The 23,426-nt window shown below is 41.9% G+C and overlaps 1 protein-coding gene across 24 annotated transcripts in view; it reads left to right on the top strand.

Annotated features, from left to right (window-relative positions):
* Positions 1 to 23,426, top strand: part of TSNARE1 (t-SNARE domain containing 1) — a 489,936-nt gene that overhangs the window by 302,157 nt on the left and 164,353 nt on the right. For 21 of the 24 annotated variants that reach the window (XM_075024058.1, XM_075024043.1, XM_075024060.1 and 18 more), the window contains one exon: positions 1,005 to 1,087. The exons of the other annotated variants lie outside the window; for them this stretch is intronic. In XM_075024058.1, the coding sequence (XP_074880159.1) occupies positions 1,005 to 1,087 (83 nt within the window). The remainder of the gene's footprint in view (positions 1 to 1,004; positions 1,088 to 23,426) is intronic. 24 annotated transcript variants of the gene reach the window in all.

Below are 23,426 nucleotides of genomic sequence, written 5' to 3'. Positions count from 1 at the left end.
ATATACTCCATGGTGTCATATCTGCTTGAAAACACACAGAAGCAGACCAAGTGCACATGATCTTCCATTGTGAACAGGAATTATTGGCTGCACATCTGTTAGGGGACAAGCTGGTCAAGATTTCTAAGATTTTTGCTGGAAACACAAACACTTATTTGCAGGTTTTATACCATAGGTGACTTGCTTTCTAAGCACCACTCTGGAGTCAAAGTGAATACTTGTCTTTGGTGGAAGCAGGGAGCTGCCAGCTGCAACATGTAGCTGATAATCTTTCTTTTTTAGTCGCATTTTGAGTCCTCATGCTTCCTCCAGCTTCCCCCCACATCATACCTAGCAATCTAGGGTGAGATTCTTCTCCCTTAATTTTAGGTACAGGCAATGTGTCTCAATCTGAGCCATCTGTACAGACCTCCCTTGCAGCTTGGAAATGTCATCCAGGAGTTTCGGTTGTGATGCATGTAGTGTGATCAGCAGCAGGCAGCTACTGTAGAGTGGGATGAATTGCACACTACGGACTTGCTCTCTGTTGACGGTGATAGCGCCCGAGGTGACTTGCTTAAGTACAGACACCTGGGGATGGTCAATAACCCACAAGTACTCAGATGAATCTTATCCCTGAGCTCTAATAATGAGATAATTTTGGATACAGTCTGCTGTGCCCCGTCTGTAATTTAACTCTCATCTAGTCCATTTACCAGTCTTGAGCTTCTTTCTTTTGAATTCTCTATCGGTCTTCCCATTGGTTTCAGTGGGAATGGGATGAGCTGCTGACCTCCATCCTGTCTGGGGACACATGGAAAGCAGTCAGTCATACTGCCTCTGACTGATGGGTTAGGTGTTAATCAAAATGGGTGATGTTCCTAATTCCCTGTAGTACTACAGCTTGCAAACAAGAGGCTGCTGATGTCTTTATGCCCATGAGTAAATTGCTGAATTGCTGTTGGTATAAAGTCTTTGTTTTAGGTTTGTACCCTGTAATTATCTTCTATTATCTTAATTTGCAGATAGTATTGAAGCCAACATTGAGACTGCATCTTCTAATGTAGAATCAGCCAATGAGCAGTTGGCAAAAGCCAGTCAGCACCAAGTAAGTGGGTCTAAAAAACCCTACGGATACATTCAGTAATAGTATTTAAAATAAAGAGAACACTTGGCGGCTGTGAACCACATGGCACATGGGCTGCATTGGATTTGTGCTACCTGGAAAGATGATAAAGCATACTCTAAGTAAGAGCTAAACTTTTTTTCTTATATATATGATGAAATTACTGTAGCATTGACAATTTGCATTACAGTAGTCATTAAGAGATCTGCATATTAAAGACACATTTCCCAGTAGGAAACTCAACAATTCACTACTGTTGTTCTTGGAAAGACTTCATAAAAAGTGCATCATTTAAGTGTATATGTGCTTCTTATTGGAGTGTTTCCCTATAATCAGGCAACAGTGCTTTTTAAGAACAACTGAGTTGTTGAAAAACATGATGTGGTTGGTGAATAACAGCTATGGGAATGGCATTCAGCACTTTTTTAAAGGCAATTTGAAGGTCGATTTTTTGGTTGTTTTTTTTTCTTTTTCTTCATTGATGCAAGAATAAAACACACACACACACAAAACATGAATCTTTTTGAAAATAGCTTGACCAGAAAAAACTCTTTGATGCTTACAGCTAGTACTTCCTAGGGAGGAAGGGGTTGGGGGAGAGCGAACAAAGAAAAAATTGTTATTGCTTGCATTGTATTAACAGAACAAAAGCTGCTAGTTTCCTTTTTTCCTCAATCATAAATCAGTTTGTTGAAGTCCAAATTGAGTTTCATGTATTTGGAGTCTTGTTATGACAAACTGTAGCTGAGGTCCATGTGAGTACATAGTGCCTCCTTGTTGGTCCTTGGACACAACGAATTCTGAAGGTCCGGGGCAAACTTCCAGACCAAAGGAGTAAGAGCCACAGGCATTTTACTCCACTGAAAAGGAGTTACATGATTTTAAAATTATCTACAACTCATTTTCTGGTGAAACGTACTTTGCCAATTGTGGGTAATAAGAACAACTTTTGTAGAACTTTGATGTTGCAGAAACTAAGTGTGGTCTTCAGCTACATTTTGGTTTTAAAGGCACATATATTCAAGATAATGTGTGTCACCTTGCACGTAATCCTGCATTTGCTTTGAAAATAGCCTGTTGCGGTTTTACTGCATGAAGTCTAAAATGAGACTAGAATAAATTTAATACTTGACAGTAGAGCCGATTGCAAACCTGCAAATGAGTTAATGACAATTTTGGCTAAGAAGGTCAAAGAGTAGTCAGGCAGAAAATGAACGCAGCACAGTGTAAAGGATCTGCTTTCTTCAGCCAGCAGGAGCTTCTGAAATAGCCTGCCCAGTTAGGAGGCCCTTTATTCCTCAGATATGTTGATCAAGATGAAGATATAGCCAGTTTTAGCAATTCAACTGCTGCTAAGGGCATAAATGTGTGCTGACTGGTATTTATGGGAAAACACAGTCTCCCTTGCCCTTGAAACAAGCCTGTATAGACAAATACCACTTCAGAAACTTCTGCTGCCAAAGAAAAAGTGCAATCCAGATCTCCTGTAGAGGACAGGTAGCTATCCTGTACACTACTGGAGGAGAACGACTAGACAAGTGCATGCAACCGCAGCTTGCTCTTTGTCACCTCTTTCATGAGGTTCCCTGAGATATGGACAGAAAATGAGGTGAAGTTTTTGTGACTTTGGTTGCTGGCCTGCTGTCTGGGGTTTGTCAAATGGCATATGATGCCTCCTCTGTTATGTGCCGTGATTATCTGCTCATCTTACATCCGAAAGGACGTTGTCTCTATAATGTGACAAGAAGGGTCTTGGTCACACATCCCTCAAGGGCTTTTGTAGGAAGCGATGTTGGTGCCACTTGCATACATCCACCTAATACAGTGCGAGTATAGGCCATCCTTCCAGGTTATGTGTGTGGTTTTGGCTGCTTTAGAAATATCTAGGATGGATTTGGGAGAATGATCAGCCAGATGGCTTTGTGGGTGAACTGCTTTCAAGGGAGCTGCCATAGTTTTATACACTTTAAATTCCCTCTGTACTCTTCTGTGCTGCTCAGAGATCAAAAGCACAGACTGTTTTATAAATCTTACTGAGTCATTTTCCTTCTTTTGTTAAACTGCCAATTCATTCATGTGTTTGGCTGTTACCTACGACCTCTAGTACAGTATGATTGTCCTGTAAATGCAGACTGGCTTACATACATTTGTTATTTATTCCTATTTATATGTATATGTGCATGTGTGTGTGTAGTATTTATATATCAACAAATATATACATAAATTGAGAAATCAGAAATGTCATCTTTGCTGAAACACTCAAGCTTAAGACCTACTGTAGACCTTAATGAGCAGATTTCTGTCAGGAATAAAGATTAAGTCACTGAAGATTTAGCATAATGTTTGCATATAATGCAATGCAGTCACTTCACCAATACAACTTGGCACACCAGTTCCAACCTGTACATTAACATAACAAAGCATCAGTAAATAGCTTTTCTTTAACTAGTACAAAATAAGGCATTTAAGTTCCCTGAAATGATGGAAATGTTTAAACAAATGTAAATATCTTCCTGCTGAGCTCCTTTGCCTGCATTTTAAATTTTGTTAAGTGCTCCTTCATCTTGAGGTGTGCGTGCTAGCAGTAGTGTTTTATTACTTTTTGTGAATTCTCATGCCCCCCATCCAAACTCTTCCTCCGCTCACAATAAACCTCAACAACCACTCCCCCCTCAAAAACTGTAAAACAATAATAAAAAATGTATGAGGGAAATAGATGGTAAGTAAGGTAGTGGTGGCCAACTTTCAGGTTGGACAAGGCTGTGGGGTGGCTCAGTGCAGCCCGCAGCCAGCCCCTGCTCTCAGCCCAGGGATGGGAGCAGTAGGTGGTTGTGCAAATGATTCTGCTTCCCTCCTCTCTGTCCTCTCCCATCTCCTACCCTATGGGCCTGCACATCTTCCCCCTTTTCAATGGACATGTACATGCAGGTAGGTGTAACTCTTCGCTGGTCCCCATACAGAGGTAAGATACCAAGCTGCGACCCTTGTGTGTCTCCATCTGACATGAGGCAGCTTGTCTCAGAAGAAGGGTTGGGCACTGTTCTTCTAAGAGGAAGGATCAGACAGCTCAGGAAAGTAGATGTTTTCAATTCATCATTACGGTCTTGATCTTAGGTGCCACAGAAAGTCCCTGAGTCCATGCTGGGTACCATAATTGGCAGCCACGGTATTGCCTGTAGTCCCTCTTCTCAGCTGTAGACTTCACTCCCTGACAGTAACACTTCCCTGCTTCGCCAAGTAAATTCACTAAGGACTCTGTGGCGGCCAGATATTACAGAGACTCTATGGACCATATAGAAAAATAGCAATACCCATTATGCCTATCCATGATGTAGAAAAAATTTATGTCATATTCACTTTATTTCCATAAATTTTTCCCTGCCATTGTAAATCATTGTATATGTTCTGATTTTGGCACTGCTTGATTTATATTGGGTGAGAGGTACTTGCTATATCTGTGCTGCAATAGAGGATGTGGTAGATGAATTTGTAATTAATCATGAGCAAAAAAGGTATTACATGCCAGAGGCATAAAAGGTTTAGTGGGAGCTGTCAGAGCTTTGGAAAAAATACTTTTTTTTTTTTTTTAATTATTAGCAGGTTTTTTCCCCCTCATTTTAAATTATTATCATTACAGAATAATTGTTTGCACTTAAACTTATTTCTACTACAGGTAACAGTTAAGCTTGGCCACTACATTATCTGTAGGAACATGCAGGGTCAAAATGCAAATGAAAGCATAAATATTGGATATTGATACCAGGAGTAGAGGAACAGAGGCTTGCTCCCATACAAAACCCCTCTTGGTCACAGAAACTTGACAATTTTACTTTCTTGTCCTACTTCTCACTAGAAAATTCAAATTTAAAAGGTGACTGAGAGGCAAACAAGTCTGGCAGAGAGAAGCCAGAAGAAGTAATCTCTTGCAGTAGACTTGCTTTGGTGCCTTTGTTTTCTGTGAGGCTCTCAACTCTTGGACCTAAAGCAGAAATGACAACCCTTGCCATTTAATGCCAATGGCCCAGATTTGTCTCCTGAAATGTCACCGTCCATGTCCCTAGAGAAAATGATTCAACCCACCTATCTTAAAACACCTATTTTAACATGGGTCAAATTGCTCTCTGGAAAGTAGGGATTTATTGGACCAAATATGAGTGTGTTTGGTGGACACATGTATGTCTGAGTTAAGTGTCTGGACTCCCTTTACATCAACCAGAAGGAGGAATTTCTTCCAGCCCACACCTTGTCTCATCTCACAGGAGATGTCTGACATAGGTCTGATGGCTGCCTCTCTGGAGATGTCTGTTCCCTCCTTTGTCTATAAAGTCCAGACGATAGCAATTACATGGCAAACATTTCAAGGGAAAATGAATCCCATGCCTATCACCTACCCCTTTATCGAAAAAAAGGGGAGATCTAGACACCCGATGGTCTCAGTGCCTGCCTTTGAGATTAACTTAAGTGGGCTGAACATCACACAAAGGGGCTGGCTGCAACAAGATGAGCAGTTTTACTTTGCTCAGTTTGTTCATAGCTTCCTGCAGATGGATTGAGAGGAAGAAAAAGAAACAAACGCAGACTCCACGGATACATATTAAACCAGTTACTCTTTTTGACGCAAAGTTTGGCCTAAGTTCAGCTTGGCCACACTGACTGAAGGACTCTGTGTGCTGACTGTTGAAGCTAATTTGTTTTGGAAGAGCTGCTTGTGTTGCTCTGATTAATGCTGGTTGCTTTCCTTCCCTATATCCTCTGTGGAAGTCAAGCTAATTTGGATTCACTGGCATCGCAAAGGCAAGCAACAGTTCAGTGACCCACTTGTGTAGTCTAAGAACAATGAGTTTTTTTCCTGTAAAGAAGCAATTCCTGGGTCTGGCTTTCAGGGATACACACAGAGGCACTTTGAAGGCTGGAGCGTTAAGGAAAAAAGCCTCATAAATCTGTGACATTTGCAGAGAGATCTTTCTGCCTGGGGACCACCAATAAAGGACTGGCTTCAATTTTTGCGCAAATAACTTATTGGTATTTTAAAAACAAAAGAAAATTTGAGTTTCAAAAATCACCTCCTCGGAGTCTTTGAAATTTCCTGGCGTGCTAGCCTCTTAAAGGACTTCCTACTTAAAAATACTCTGATAATGAAGATTGTCTTCTCCTCTTTCCTATGGGTATGCCCTAAGATCCTGACTTACACTGCCATTAAACCTTTTTAAAGCTAATCATTTTAAAACCACGGTGTACAGCCAGTTAGCACCACAATACAATGGGATTGCACCCTAATGTCTCCAGCAGCAGCCACCCAACATGCTGCAAAGCCGTGGTGGACTGGCATGGTTGGAATATCTTGATGCATAAGCAGCTTTGTAGCTACTTAATCTCTTAGGACAAGAAGAGGCTAAATGCTCATAAGGCAGATTCATGACTTAGATGTAATGATAATCTACTGCTAACTATAAGATGCAACATATACAATCAACCTCATGTTGCTGTTGCTTAGCTGTGTCTGTTGCCAGTGTGAACGTGGCTGAGTTTGCTTCTTCTTTGGGTAATTAGCACTTGGAAGTTTTATTCGAGGGATTATGAAGCTATTCTTTCTTCTGGCGGTTTCTGCCTGTGAAAGTGATGGGAGCTGAATTAAAGCTGCAATAGGAACTCAGAGCTCTGTAAGGACTCCAAGCAAAAGCCATTACTGAAGTGACTGTGTAATTACACGACTGAGCCTTAATCCCCCTTTTCAGTAGCAGAAGGAAACTTTGCCACCATCCAGAGTCCTCACGATTCCGTGCCGTGATCTTCAGTTAGTAAAAGAAGTTCTCTCCAAATTGTCTGAATCGCTCAAAAAACAATCAATTTCCAGTCCCTTTCTACTTGCTGTTTCTCAGTCCGCAGCAACACACTCACCCCAGCTCAGTTGAGAAACCTCTGCCTGGGCTTCCCACTCAGAACTGATTTCTTCAATTTCAAAGCAATTTCTCCTCCATAGCACTTGCTTTCCTTCCACCCCTTCCCTCTCCCATTAAGCCGTATCTTTTCATTTTCACTCTCAATTCCAATCTCTCAGTCCTCCTCCGTTGACGCATGGCTGCCAGCAACACTGCAGCCGCAAACAGTCCATTCCCTTATAATGATCACGCTAATTTGTTTGCCCAGATTGCTCAAAATCTACCATATAAGGATGTTTGCTTGTATTGCCTTTCAGATGTGCCCCCGCATGGTCTGTATTGCTACAGAGCCTTGAAGCAACCCTTGCTGCATGCCTGCCTCTACTATCAGGCTCATTTTGTCTTGGCAGTGTGTTGTGGCCAGTGAGCAAGGCTGTCCGGGGCAGTTTTTTGAACAATTAAATTGTTTCGCCTTTTACTTTCCCTCGACAAATAGTCAGCAGCAGCAGCAGCAGGTGGTTGGGATAAAACTTATGCTTGCTTTTTTCCTTGCTCCGCTGGCTCCCTATGAAAGACAGACTGAGTTTTCAGATTTAAGAGTGTTTTATTTTGAAGCAACTTCTGTTTGTGTGTGTTTTTTTACTGTATTTTAATGCAGCCCATTTACAAAACAGCTGCTTACCATAGGAAATGGTGTTCAAGTCAGCGGCAGTCCAAGTGATAAATGAGCTGCGTGAATGCAGCAACTTAACCTCAGTGAGGTCTGAGCCATAACATTTATTTAAACCTATCTTTGTTTTCTGTAAATAATGGATCTGTATAATCAAATATTTATTGGGAAAGAGTTTGTTTAGAGCTTTTGGATGTCATGCACTTGGGTGCTCTTGCACGTGAAAGTAAAATCTTTCAGGCTATTTGTAATCACAACTGAACATTTCTTCATTTGTACCATCAAAAAGAGAGAGTTGACTCAGCCAGGTGGTAGCTTAATCTTTCTTTCTTTTATTATAAACCATGCCTAGTAGGATTTTTGGAAGGAAAAACAATTTCTAAAATTGTCTATTGTGAGCTCACTTTTTATTTAAGCACAAATCACTCGAGGAAATGGAAAGGGCAAGAGTGAAGGGGAAGGGAAGGATTTGACAGAAGGGTTGGGAGCAAATTTCGTGGTGAGGTGTTGTTGATGAAGCTGTTTTGGCTGGTAAGAAGATGAGTGGGTAGGCTGTAGTCTTTACTGATTGTTCACCTTGGTGGTATGCAGCACTGGGACTGTATCGAGATTTAGGAATATCGGTAACTTTATGCATGGTGGTCTGGATTCAGTATTTCAAAGGCAAGGATTTTGTACGGGAAAGCTGAACAAGTCTGATCTGTGACAATTCAGAGATGGCAGAAGGAAATCACACACTGTCTTTTGTTTTTCTATTTAATTTGTTTAACAAAATCTCTTTCCAGGGTACAATTTCATTTTGAGGGGTCAAAGATTAAAAAGCAATTTTCCCTCGCTGACAGTGGCATAAACTAGTGAGTTACATTTCTCTTAATGGCCTCATTTAACAGAGGAGTGAATGGAAATCCTTGATTACTGAGTGGAAAACCACACTTAGGAGTCATCCTTGTGCCGAGTGGCAGCACATGTAATCAATTGCATTGCCCAAAGGTCAAATCTTTGAGAAATGGTATTAAACTTGCCTCTTAATGACTAGGAATACCAGGAAGTTAGGAATATTAGCACTGGATGTGTATGCCTAACCTGGATCCGATGAAAACCAGGAGCAGAAACTAAGTATCCCGGTTTGAGTCCCAGCTGTATAGCCTGAAGCAGTATTACACTGGGCTGTGAGTTTGTCAGATCTCATCAACTAGCAAAATGGTCGAGCCTGGTCAGTGATCATACTGGAAACCTCCTCTGAAAATCTTCACATGCAGGCAGCAGTGTTTTTCTGTTCACTTTCTGAGTGACTCCTTTCTAGCACAGGGACACTGACCAAACAGTGCCACCATTCCTGAGGTATTTCATCAAGTTTTGATAATTAGTGTCAGTAAAGGTGCCACAGTGGTTTTCAAAGCCACAGTGAAACTAGTAGTTGAACTCCAGTATGGGGATTTATATTCTGATTTCTGTGCCTTGATGTTGTACTTAATTCTCATACGCATCGGTTTATAGTGTCATCTCATCTGACTTGGTACTTAAAATTTAGGCAGCTAGTCCAAGACAATCTAAGCTTCCTTTGCACATATGTTGTGCTGTAATCCCAGCTGGCAACAAAGCACCATGAAGCCGCTTCCTCACTCCTCACACCCCACTGGGATGAGGAGGAGAAAATATAAAGAAAGGCTCGTTGGTCAGGACAAGGACTGGGGGGAATCACTCACCAATTATGGTCACGGGCAAAAAGACAGGCTCAACTTGGGGAAAAAAAACCCAAAATCAATTCTATTTACTACCAATCAAATCAAAACAAGGATATTAGGAAGTAAAACCCAACCTGAGAACACCTTCCCCCCACCCCTCCCCTCCTTCCCGGCTCAACTCCACTCCCAGTTCTCTCCGCCTCCCCCCCCAGTGGCGGGGAATGGCGGTTGGGGTCGGTTCCTCACACCTTGTCTCTGCTGCTCCTTCCTCCTCAGGGGGAGGACTCCTCACTCGTCCCCTGCTCTGCCGTGGGGTCCCTCCCAGAAGAGACAGTTCTTCATGAATTGCTCTGGCCTGGGTCCTTTCCATGGGCTGCAGTCCTTCAGTCCCAGCCTGCCCCAGCGTGGGCTTCCCCACAGAGCGGCGGCCATCTTGGGGGGCATCCATCCCCCTGCTCCGGCGTGGGGTCCCTCCCACAGGAGACAGTCCTTCATGAACTTCTCCAACATGAGTCCTTTCCACGGGCTGCAGTTCCTCACAAACTTCCCTGGCGTGGGTCCTTTCCCCGGGCTGATCTTCAGTCCCAGCCTGCTCCAGCACGGGCTTCCCCACAGAGCGGCGGCCATCTTGTGGGGCCTCCATCCCCCTGCTCCGGCGTGGGCTCCTCTCTCCCCGGGCTGCAGGTGGGCATCTGCTCCCCCGCTCCCCTCCGTGGGCTGGGGGGGGACAGCCTGCCCTCTGGTCTCACCACGGGCTGCGGGGGCATCCCCTCCTCCTCCCTCAGTGACCTCGGGATCTGCAGAGGGGTTCCTCTCACATCCCCATCCCCTCACTCACTGCAGGTTTCCCCTCTTAAATCTGTTCTCCCACAGGTGTTACCACCATCACTGACGGGCTCAGCCTGGGCCACAGGTGGGTCCAGCTTGGAGCCAGGGAACCTTCCAGCAGCTTCTCACAGGAACCGGCCCTGCAGCCTCTCCCCTGCTACCAAAACCCCACCACACGAACCCAAACCAACAGACCTCTGGAAGACAGTTCATCCTGCTTCTCTTGGTTATTGTACCTTAGTCTGTGATGAATAGTGCCCTGGAGGTGAACATCTTGCCTTCATGCTGATAGACAAGTGCCTTCAAAAAAGGATTTACCTACTAGGCAGCTAGGGTTTGGTTATCTTTGCCTAAAAATAAATATTTAGTATCCTTTTGTGCTGAGTATAGAATCCTGCTGTGTTTCTGGTTTCCACTATGGAATTTTGTTGTTCCCCCCAAAATCACAAAACACAGCTATGTTTAAATGTTACAGAGAACCTGGAGCTTCTCAGGTGGTCAGAAGTAGCTGAGAACGTACGTGCTTATTCCCCTACTGTGTTTTAATAACGATATTGATCGTGAAGGGAAAATTATATGTAAGGAGAAAGAAGTTACAGAAAATGAAATTGCTTTTATTTCCATTTTGACAAAGCCTGGAAGCACTTTAATCAAACATGTTTTCCACATTCCTGAAAGAAATCACAGGCCTGGTAGCATGTATTTGCAGTACAGCTATCAGGTTATGGTCTGGCACTGTCAGAATTGGAGAACAGGAATTGTTAAGTACAACTTATATTCAAGAGGAGAAAAAAGACTGAATTACAGTCTTGCTAAATCTGACTTCAGCAATGTGGAAAGCTCTTGAAGACATTTCAAAATGAGGAATTAAAAGCATGGAGTTCAATGGAGAGTGGGACAAAATGGGATTTCATTTTACTTTGAAAAAATAATTGCATATCTTTCTTTGTAAGGATAAAGGATTTCCTTAGACAAAGGTGATAAGAAAGACTTGGCTTCCTGGTCTTCAAAGAAACATTTCCTACAATTACATCACATAAGAATTGTCCTTATTTAGAAGATTCATAGGAAAAGAGGTGCTGCTACTAGTCCATAGCTTGTTCTTGTATGGTCAGCTCTCATGTCTCTTCAGTTTGTTCTATATCACACTCTATTATGAGTTCAGGCTGGGCAGCTCAACCCTGTCTTTGAGAATACTCAGTCATTCCTATATTCCCTACTGGGCTGATGTATGTGTGCATACCTGCAATAGTTTGGGGATGATAGGCTTCCTCCTAATTTCCTCACATGGAATATGGTGACTAAGCACAGCTCTCACTGGCTTTTCAGATCAGATGGCACAATGTGAATGGATGTAGGCCTCAGAAAATGTGTTTTCAATGTCTACACCTGGTCCACAATAACCTGACATGTATCGGTGCTTCCCTAAGCAGCTGAAGGAGTAAGCTTGCTTGGGGTTTAGTTTGAACTGAAGACACCTGGCTTTATCTGTCTGCTCTCTAGGGACCTAAATCTGATTTGAGTGTCTAAATTCCCGTTGTATTTGATGGAGACGGAGGGTACAATTCAGTTGCCCAACACAGGCATCTAGTGCCATTTAAGATGCACTTGGGATTCCCAAACAGACATGTAAGGCTGACAGATATGAGGAACTACAGGAAACCCACAGCCTTCTGGGCTGCCAGCTGGAGGTCACCTCAAATGATACTGGATGCTTGTGTGTGGGCAACTGAATTGCCAATTCAATGCAGTCAGCAGAGTCTGGAAAAAGATTCAGCTGACCCCCCAGTAAATGTGTACTTCAGAGCTGATTCACTTCCTAGACTTTATGGGGGGAGTTGAGTGGTTCTGCCATGACTATAATAAGAGCTTAGACATCAAAGTATGTGTGTGGATGTGTAGCACATCAGGTGTGGATACATACAGCCAAACTAGTGAGTTATGGACTTGATAAGTGGGAAAAAGCTTGGGTAGAAAATTGACTGAACTGTCAGGCTTAAAGGGATGGAACTGGGCATGTCTGGCACAGGGCAACCCACGGCCTCTTCCCGCAGAGGCCACTCCTGCCAACATCTGGACATGGACATGCAATACATAGTTATATGCTAATAGTTGTGCAGAAGTTTGGAAAAAAAAAAAGAAAGAAAAAAAATTAGTGCTAAATATTACACATCACATTTTTATTGGACTCTAATATCAAGCAAGCCAATTTTTTTCATTATGTTTGATAGTTAGAAAGCATCAGGAGAACTGATTTTACCTCTTGGCTATTGATTGTAATGCAACAAACATGACTTGCTAGTGAGATAATCTTAAAGCAAAAATCTTATAATTACCTTTTTTTCTTTTTACGTCAAAGCTGGGGCATAACTTAAGTTAAAAAACAGTGACTTAGATGTATTTACAATCTTCTCAAACATAACAGGTATTTTGGACACAGATTGTCTGACAGAGACAGCTTGCTGTAGATTTTTGTCATCTAACAGCAGACCAAAGTTTGGGTTACAGACTCCCTATGGACCCTCTGGTCAACAAAAGAGACTGGAAACTACAGAGATCCAAATCTTTGTAGGCTGTTAAAACAGCATAAATTGGAAAACATTCAACTGGGCCTTGCACTTGTAGTTTTGTAGGAAATTAATTATTTCATTGGGTTTGGTGCAGTTGCTTCCTTTTTTGCACTATGTTCAGGCTAAGAGAGGAATGTACATCAAGTCCATTGATTCACCCTATGAAACCTATGAAGAATCAGAAACATAAATGGCCAGATGAGACATAGATCCTATGTATTCATTAGTTCCTAGTGCTTTTGTGAGAGTTGCACCTGTTTGCTACAGGATAAAATTACTTCACGGACAAAATACCTTTTTTTTTGAAGCAGCCCTGTCCAATATATCACTCAAATACTGTTAGGCAGCCATAAATCCAGGCAGACCTGCCAAGTAATCTAGATATCAGTTCTGTCTTAGGCACTCCAACAGTTTCTTTATCATTAAAGTTGTTTGTATTTCTTGATAGACAAATCACTAGCCAACAAGTTCTGCAGGTTTAGTTCCTACCTTACAGTTAACACTGATGTAATGAAAAATTACATCAGTGATCTCAGTGCAATTAAACTAATCTAAAAATGTAGGAGATTGAGGTTGCACTTGAAAAGTCTCATTATCATTATAGGTAAATGGGGAGAAGCTTCTTTAAGACACTCACCCAAATGAAAATCTTCTGCCAGTAAGTTTTGTTTTCCTTGGGAGCATAAGAAAAGTTAAATCTGGAAAATATACTTTCCCTGGTTCTGCTCAGACTTCCTGCAGCGTGAGCCTTTTGATTTCTATTTGAATTGTTTCAGTGTGAGTAGAAAATCTAACCCTGGGCTTGTTTTAACCTCTAAAGTTGCTCCTCAGGTAGTATAAATGTGTGCAGTGGTCTGGAATTAAGATTTGCACACCAGGTCAGAAATGTCCCTTTTTCTACTACAGTTACAACGTAGTAGTATGAGTTGTCATGGCTTATCTTCTTATTCATGGTCTATGGAGGCCATCAACAATTAACATCAGCATCGGCGTATGTATTTCCATATTCCTGTGTACTGTTTCTAAGTAATCTTTTGTCAACATCAGGAAACCACATCTATTTCATTATATTATTTCTAGGTTCTGGTGAGAATCCATCATCAAACTGTCTTCTCCTATTTTATCTGTTCACAAAAGGAACTGATTTAAATTGGTGGATGGCTTCTCCCTTGCCAGGGAGAAGAGCAACCTTAGCTCTGGCAGAATTTAAAATTGTGTTGTCAGAAGTGAATAAAAACCATGCAAGTTTCTACAGAATAAGTAAGCTTGTGGATGGACTCTGCAACATTCTCTAGAAGATGTAGTGCTTGGGGAGCACCGTCCAGGAACTCAGAAGTTTCTCTTTCCATAAGAAGAGTCAGACAAGGAAAAGGTGATGGAGAAATTTGTTTGCCAGGGAGATCAATAGATGATACTGTGCAGGTGGAGATTGAGAACTCATTTGGCTGGACAGGTGGAGGCTACTAAAGAGGTTGAGGTCCTGCTGGCAGTAGTGGAAGACAAGTGGTGGTGGTAAGGATGCGGATGCTTAGAATGATGCCCTAGCAACAGGTTTGGAGCTTGGCTCAGGTAAAGACCCGGAACAGTCCCAATCATCCCTTCTACGCATCAGCAGTCAAGCAAGGGCTATAAAGAAGGGGAGGTGATGACTCTTTCTTGGTAAAGTCATCTCTAAAGAAGGTAGAAAACTGTCCAATGCAATGTTAGACTACTAATGACAGCCTTATGGCTGACAGTTTACCATCCAACCGTTACATACAATATCAATTCCTGGTCTGTTACAGGACGTCATATAAGGCAAGGATGTCTCTTTTACATGTATTCTCTAAGTTATTTGAAAAGCATTAGTTCTGCAAAAAAAAAGAGAATCATACACAGATGGAAGGAGTTTTTAAGCTCCAGAATTTTATCACCACAGCATGTCAAATGAAGAAGGTGCTCCAAAGGCAAAGAAAGCCCTCTAGTGCATAGTATAAAACATTAACAGGCATTTGTATCCACAAAAAGCCCGAGGAGAAACAAAGCTCCCAAATGATTTTCCTACCTTCACAAGTACGGTGGCAAAGAAAGCACTGCTGCTTGAGTGCTGTACTGGCAGGGACTTCTCGTTGTGTTGCTAAAACATAGAGAGCTCATGTTCTGATGCTGGGATTGCTGCCACGGGCAAGGAGAAGAAAGTGCTTTGTTGCACACGAATGCCTTTGAAGACAACTCTGATGTCTGTGCCAGCTGAGATGGATGTGTTAGGAGCTAGGGGTGCCACAGACTAGTTTTGTTTTCCTCCTCTCTTCCTCCTCACATACTCAATCTTTAAGAGGTGGTCATGCCAAACTACCCAGCAACTCAAGCGTGATGCCTCCAAGTTTGAGAAGCAAGCGCTCGATGCCCATGTCCAGTCGAGCACTTTCATATCCTCTTGGTACCAACATCAGAGCTCTCCTTGGTCCAACCGAAGCTCATCCTGGAGGACTCAGTGGAACAGAAAAGGCCAGCAAATGATGTGGAGTCCCTTGAGTAGACATTGAGGAGGCTGGTGAGTTACTGGGCCTCGTGCAGGGAGACAATTTCAGTGCAAGGCTGCACTACTGCTGTCCAAATGCCTTCCTAGATAGGTACTGGGGAGACTGTGGAGCAGACTGGGATTAAGGTCTTCTGTGCAATGATCTTAGAAGACTAGGAAACACCTAAAGGAACCATGCCCTCTTCATAAACCACAACTTCATTATTACATTTTTTTAAGATGACACTTCAGAAAAAAAAAAATTATACAGTGCATCAAAAATTCATTAGTTTTTTTTTATGTCAGAATAAATACTGCAATAGCTCCATTTTTAGTGGGTCCATCTTCTGTATATTCTCCATAGCTTGTTTTTTTTGCCTAGTGAGTGACAAAGTATCATTCTTTTTTTATAGACAACAGTGCTGTCCATTTATGAGAAACCATTCTTGCATCAGTACTTTTTACTGTAGAAGACATTTTTCTTACATAGATCTGAAACATATAAAAAAGTATAATAAACTCTGTTCGTATTTATCTTTACTCTTTAGAGTCTGTCCCAGTGGATATTACTCTTTTCCTGAAACATTTTTTTTTAAAGAGTTTAAAGAAAAGGAAATCATCTGTATCTTCAGGCTTTCACTGATGTCAAAGGCACACTTCTCATTGCCATTAATGGAAGTAGAATAGAGCTCTATCCACTATGCAGGTCATATTTGCTGATTTAATAGTACTGGGGAGAATTCATGAACATGCAGGTAAATTTATTTTTTCCTAAGCAGAGAAATCTTAAATTCTACTCATAGTCTCCAAGCTTTCCCAGACTGTCTCCCCAATTGTGCTTTTAAAAGATAAAGAGTATATTATTGAATATTTAGGAGTATAAGGATGTAATAACAACTGATTTCAGCTATCACCAATATAATAAAAAATGCCATGATCACATTTTTCTTTATGTTCCAGTTTCTTTGACCTAAAAAGAATACGAATGCCATGTATTCATATAACTGAATATACCTTGCTGTCTTCCTTCTTCCTTATTACTGGGAAAGTATGCAATGCATATATCCTGAAGACTTGGAAACCACAGACCAAATGGTACCCTCCTGCCTTTATTTTTAAGTCCCATGTTTCCAAGACATTCTGTCATCTTGATGTTATGTGGGCTGAACCATTGTCTGGAGGTGCCTGTTGCTCTCTGTTGCTTTGGAGGGAGTGTAGGACAGGTGGCTTCCTATTCTGAGCTCTTGAGTTAGACATCTGAAGTTCAGGAGGATAAGTCTGAACACAAATGCTTCAGAGAAAGGTGTAAGAAACCTTCAAGAAGACAGAAGTGTAGTACCATGAAATTCCTTCTAGTTACTTTCATTTCAGGTTCAAAGACTTAGGTTTCTCATTTCTTCCAGCTCTTCCTCAGTAATATTGATGGACACGTAACCATGCAGCCACTGACATAAAGCAAAAACTATGCTCACTTCTTGTTCCAAATCAACTCAGCAATATCCTACCCAATAATATGATGCATAACAAGTATTTTTTGCTATTTTTTTCTCTTAATACATTAACTTTCTGCTTCAGCATACCCTTTTATTTTGTGTTAAACTTTTTTTTTCCTATTTTATTTTACCGTGTTATCTGCACAATCTAATCTGAGGGATTGAGAGCCTGCTGATACTGAGCAATGTTTCTCCCTGTCCGTGCCAGATGTAGACAGATCTAAAACTAGTGAAGAAACGATTGAAGTTAATTTTTTTGGTGCCTATTAACATAGCTCAATTACCCATGTTATATTTATGTAAAATGAAGGGTCAAGACTGAAAATCAAAATTGGTCTATTGCTGCTTGGCAAATGACTGCATGTTAGCTCTGAGCAGAATCACCAAGTGTGCACTCAGCTTTCAGCAATGCAGGGTCACACATCTTAACCATGTTTTCTTACATCTTAAGCAAAAGAAAATCCAAGTACTGTGTATCTTTGTGACAAGCAGAGAACGTGAAGAGAGACTTCATTGTAGCTCAACTGATGCATGGGATAGGAGTCATCTCGGCTAACTTTGGGTGTATCCAAATTAGGAATCCATCACTGAGTGTGTTGTCTAGGTGCTCTACATATTCACTAGAGATCTAGGAAGTATTATGGTTCATGTATATGTCTACTCAAAGACGGGATCAGTGATGCCATAGACTCCCACTGACTGTGAGACCTGTTACAGTCTCAAACATGGCCTGTGCCGTATCACTCACGTCCATGTGAATGTGTCAGATACCGCAGGGCATCTCAGATGCAGATGCTTGTGTCTATGTAGCTGAATTACGAGCCACATTTAGGTGGACAGATCTCATTGCAGGGCAGTTTATTATGCCTCGTCATTGTTTGAGTCTGAGTTCTTACTTCAGTGATAGGTGGTGCCTGGGTTGACACCATATGCTTTAGATTCCTTAAAAATCATTCTCTAATGTGGCTTTAGTGTGAGTCTTCATCACATTAGACTAGGACAATTTAATCTGCTGTCTGGTGTTGGGCACTCATTTTGAGACATGGGCCTGTTACTGAGAGTTTATGGGAAAGCAGCAGGAGTGATCTGAGAGCTTGCAAGCCTGACTGCAGAGGAGAGATTACAAAAAGAGTTGGTTAAGCTAAAAAAGAGAAGATGGAGGTGAAGATAACAGTCTCTTGGTACACAAAAGTCTGCTGCAAAGAGGAAAAGAATAGTCATTGCTTTTTTGTTTATTACAGATGGGAAGAACAAGAAGTAATGGACTTAAACTGCAGCAAGAAAGAATCAGGGTAGATATTAAGAAAAGCTGTCTAATGATAAGGAAATTGAAATACTTTCTGGGGAGATTTTAGAGTCTCCTGCACTGGATATCTGTTACAGTATCTAGTGAAACATATTTCAGGAATGATGTTTGTATAATTGCTTTTACTGTTGCCTGTCAGATCACACTGCAAGGTGCAATGTAAACAGGACATGTTCATATTGTATCACAAACCATCATTATTTAATCAGAAAATGTTTCAGCCATGAATCATTCTTTGATTTTCATTCTCATCCTCTCCTCCTCCCCTGCCTCCTCCCCTCAAAAAAAGCGTGTTCCTCTTAGGCACCTGCTTTAGGGACCAAAATCACTGATTTAATTTGACAGAGGTGGTGAGACTCGGCATTTTCTGTCAACTTTGGTTAGAACGGCTGCTGGGTACAAATCCCATAAATCACTTTGCTTTATCCAAATATTTTCTACCTGGCTTTCAAGTATCCTGCACTTGGTTTGCAATCACCATTTGTTCTCCAAATTATTTCTACAAAAGAGGAGTCAATAAAATTATAGTGTGTGTCCTCAACAGTGCTTTGAATGAGGTAGTTGAACCATACAGGCAGTGAAGGTGAGGTATGTGGGAGCTGGGTTGGCATTGCACTCTCCTTGAACAGTAATAGATGATCATCACACTTCACTTTAACAAGCTGCTGGATTTCTGAGTCCTGGATGTGTCTGATTAGCATCAGGACTGGAAATAAGAAGGATTTGTAGGAAGAGGGAAAATTAGTGTGCTGGTAGAATTCAGGAGGGAATGAGGAAGAATTCAAGAGGGAATTTTGTTCATCATACTGATGAATAAAATAATGCCAGGGCTGTCCTGTGGATCCAAGGCCTGGTCATGTCCCCATGGTTAAATTATAGAATCATAGAATAGTTTGGATTGAAAGGGCCCTTTAAAGGTCATCTAGTCCAACCCCCCCTGCAATGAACAGGGACATCTTCCATGCAGAAAGAAGGTGACAGCATCCAAACAGTCCAGTAGGAATGGTCACTGGCGTGCGCTACGCTGGACCTGGGTCATTCTTTGGGAGAACAGGACAAAGCTGCATCAAAAAGCAGGCACGGGTGATGGAGAGCCAACACTTGTGCCTACGCCTCATCCCTCTTTGAGTTATGAGTATAGAGGTAGCTGCTTCGTGCCAAAGTTTGTACAGGAGCCTGAGTGCACCGACACTATGTGCCTACCTTCCCCTTGCCCCAGGGGTTTGGCTGACCGTGATTTAGGCCAGCTCTGCTACGCACCACCATCTATCCTTGGATTACACTGCTGTGAGAAAGGCCTGTGAGATGCCACCATGGGAGCAGCACTCATTTGCTTGGGAGTTACAATGAAGCTCAGTCCTTTGCTCTTGGTCCCTGCCTGAGCTCTGCTGTAGGTCTGCCCTGCCTGGCCACATACCGTGCTGAACCTGACCCAACTCACCGACTTGACTTTCTGGTTTGGCCTTGGATCTGCCTTATTTCTACTGATGTATCTGGAGGTCACTGCCCCTTTGGCTGACCTGATTACTGTCACTAGACCTGCTGTGCTCTTGCATGGGTGCTGTGGGACTGAGCCCTTGTTGGTGAGGGTGCTGCCCCAGCTCACCTCGCTGTTACCCTCTCTCCTGGCTTGCCCTCCCCAGGACAGCAGCTTGCTCTTGCAGCTCCCTGACAACTTAAGGGTCTCTAATAAAATAAAAATTCTCCTAGGGATGCATAAACTTCATTTGTGCTTGGAATTATTTTTAAGAAAACTGAGCCCAGCGTTCACAGGGATGGAAATATATCAGTGCAGTTCACCAGCTATGGCAGTTGTGCTGTAAGTCACAAGATACCTAAATTTTATTCTTGATGGTCCAGTCAGAGATTAACTTTGTATGCTCCTTGGGGTCTTGTTTGATTCAGTGCATTTATTTATTTTTTCTGGTTTGCTTTTTTGGAATGTATTATAAACAGAAAGAACATTTTTTTGACCCATAGATTTTGAAATAGTTGCAGTGCGGTCAGTAAGGATATGGCATAGTTATTTTAATACTGATGTTACTTTTGTATGGCCTTAAAGGAATTCTTGATTTGATAAGACAGGGGTTTTTTTCAGTGCTAAAAGAGATAATAATAGAGTCAGCATGAAGAGGTGACTGAGGCACTACTTGGACTCTTAGGCTCTGATAGAGACTAATCCCAAATAACACATGGAAACAAATCTTTTCCACCATGATCTTAAAGGTGATGGTCATTAATTGGCTGTAAACCCCTATAAATGGCAACTAGAATTCACAGGTTTTAGGACTACATACAGTGGAGGACAGAGAAGGGGAGGAATGACATACTTCTGTATCTGCCTGGAAAGTAATTTTAGAGAGAAAAAGAATGCTGAACATAGGTACTGGTTACACAAAGCCAAATTGTGTTGGCAGGGAGGACGTTAAATTCTGGGTGTTGTACTTAGAGAGGGTTTAAACATAGCAGAGGATCAGCAGCATGCAATAAACTAAGACCTGAAAGTCCAAGGCTTTAGAAATGAGAGCAGCATGCCCAAGACCAGGCAGCAGATTGATCTGTGCAGTAGGAAATGAGACCACAGAGCAATACAAAGCAGCAGAAGGAGGTGAGAGGCAAAGTCTAGCAGAGCAGGGCCTACATTTTTTTAAATTTCCATTTGTCTTTAATTACTTGGAGTACTTTCCAGCATGTGGCGAAAGAGCCACAAAGTCAGATTCTGCTTTTGGTGTCATTGTCATGAACCTGAAGAATCATCATGGAATTCGGCCAGAAAAAATCTGGAATAAAGAGAGCAGAATATGTCCCACACTCTGACAATGCTGCTTCTGGACCAGGTGAGGGATGCTTTCTGCTTTCTCACCCTCCAGACTATTGCCTTGCTGAAAAAAGCTGTAGTGAAATGCCTGCAGTGTCTGCTGGCTATGGCACGCTGTGTTGCACAGCATCCTGCTGCATCAATAACCATTACCATATACACCCAGTTGCTACCAGGAATTAGATTACTTCTGCAACATGTATCTCCAGTCTTCTTCAGCAGCGTTGCTTTCAGTGACAGGCACTGTGGGTATTGTTTTACTGCTTTACTCCGGCCTCCCTTGCATTTTAGCATCCAAAGATAATTGGCATTGAACAATAGAAAGAGATTGTTGAATGACTGTTCTCAAACAGATCATAAAATTCTGGTGTACGTGCTTTGTTTGCAGAAGTGGACAAAATGTTGACCACCATGTAACCACCCACAGATGGCTCTTCAGTGAGAAATAAGCATAAACTTGTAAGGCAAAACTTTGCCTCATGACTGGGGTTTTTCTGGTCCATCTTCTAAATACAGTTCCAATGCCTAAAGTCCTGGTAAGGAGTCAGCAGCTGTTTCTCATAATAATTCAAAATGGATCATTTCAGATCTAATGGTGGAGAGCAGTAAAAGGACTCATCTCCAGAAGGTGGAAAGGAAGACATATTTTTGACTCAGTGCTCTGTCTTCCCACCTCTTCTTCTTCTTCTTCTTCTTCTTCTTCTTCTTCTTCTTCTTCTTCTTCTTCTTCTTCTTCTTCTTCTATTGTTATTACTGTTTTAATAATGTAGCCAGTCTTCTTTCCCTTTGGGTTGGTCATTTCCCCATAATGGACTGATTGCCATCTGGACATGTAGATAGGGATTTTCAAATACATGCTGCGTTCATGTCACCTCCTCTCTTACGTCTACATAGAAGGAGAGGAGGAGCAATAAAACCCTTGAAGGGTTCTGACTGAGCCTGGATTCATCCCACTGAGAGCCAAGATAGCCACAGATACCTTGACATCACCAACCTCTTATATGGTTGAACCTACCAGCAGCAAGGTGAAAGGTGGGGAGGGATATGTCAGGGGTAGAGTAGCATCAGGAAACAACCTGAGTAGCTCTACAGCCTGCAAAATCTCGGTAGCTTTGACTGTAACCACACAACAGAAAAAAATACGAAGTAGAAGTGCTTCAGAACAACTACCCAAAGCACCCTACCCCCTGCGGCAGAGTTCTCGTTGGAGGTTCATTAAGTCTGCCAACACAATGAGTAAATTTGCTTGCAGTTAAGTTGCACCCTGCTGCAGCTGAGCTGGCTCTGGCTTGACACCTAGCTAACAAAATATACCAGGATACTAGTACTGGAAAGCACCATCAGATGTCAACCTGGTAAAAGCTGCAGATCAATTAAGCTCTGCTGAATCTAGCTGTGGCAGCATAATACATTACTGTTCCCAGCGTAGATGTCCCCGCTGGCAGTGACTGCTGGCAGAGCAGAGTCTGCAGGAGGAAACGGATAAATGGATGTCTACACCCCAAAGGTGGCAGGTGGTGGGAAGTTCATACCACTCCTGTGTTGCCATGGATTGTCCATGCTGGATGTGACTGGCAGTCAAGACAGAGCACTTTTAACCCAAACCAAAATTGACTTTAATTTCATTTCTCTCAGTTTCCTTTCAATCACTGAGAACATTTAATTTCAAACTTTCTGAGAGAGTTTGGGAAAAGAAAAAAAAATTTAAAAATTAAGGCTTAATCAGTCATTGTTGTATTGGATTTTTTGTCTAGATGCATTCAGAAGGCATCCAGACAATATATAGTTTTCTTAATATATCTGTCATTAGCTCTAAATCTCAGAAGAAGCATTGGGCCACCTTATACACTTCAGACTTGAGAAAGGTAGAAGCTTTAGTCACATCTCATAAATATGCATGTATGCTCTGTTTGTTCTGCAGCCAATTGAGGAGGACTGTGTTGCAAAGCCCATCACCCATCCCACCAACATCTGGGAAAGCCCTAGGTCACCTCAAGCTGGGAATGCTTCAGCAGTACCCAAGTATATTAGTTCGTATCACTCTCTTTTCATTTTAGCTAGTTCGGTTTGATTTTCTCCGTGTTTCAAAGAAAAAGATGAGAATTTTATATACTCCCTGTGAAAATTATTCTTCATTCCTCTCTGGCAGCCTGATCAATTGCTTGAATGGCTTTTTGAGAGTGTTTTTTGTGAAGCATTAAATATTCCCTGCCATGATGTTAGTCTAATACTACTTGGTTTGACTTCACTAACTAATATAACAAATGTCTCTTTTTATGGACTTTTTTTTGTGTATATAAGCAATTAACCTGTCTCCCTGGACCATATTTTCCTCCAGTCTTTTCCTAAGCCTTCCATCTGTAGTAGATTTCATTTACCAAACCTTTTCATAAGTGTGGGTGGCCCCCTCCAAACTCATTTGTTTACATACAAAGCAAGTCAGTCTGTGACCCTTTGACGCTCAGAAAGAAAGCAGAAGAAAGAAGCAAGTCCATCATGCCAGTTTTGTATGAAGGCAGCAGATGCAGAAAGAACAGCATAGTGGCATAGGACACTGTCCCACCACATACAC

The sequence above is a fragment of the Buteo buteo genome, chromosome 3 (genome assembly GCF_964188355.1).
Source record: "Buteo buteo chromosome 3, bButBut1.hap1.1, whole genome shotgun sequence".
Lineage (NCBI taxonomy): Eukaryota > Metazoa > Chordata > Aves > Accipitriformes > Accipitridae > Buteo > Buteo buteo.
Note: the sequence above shows the minus strand (reverse complement) of the source record. Positions and strands in the feature narration are given on the sequence as shown.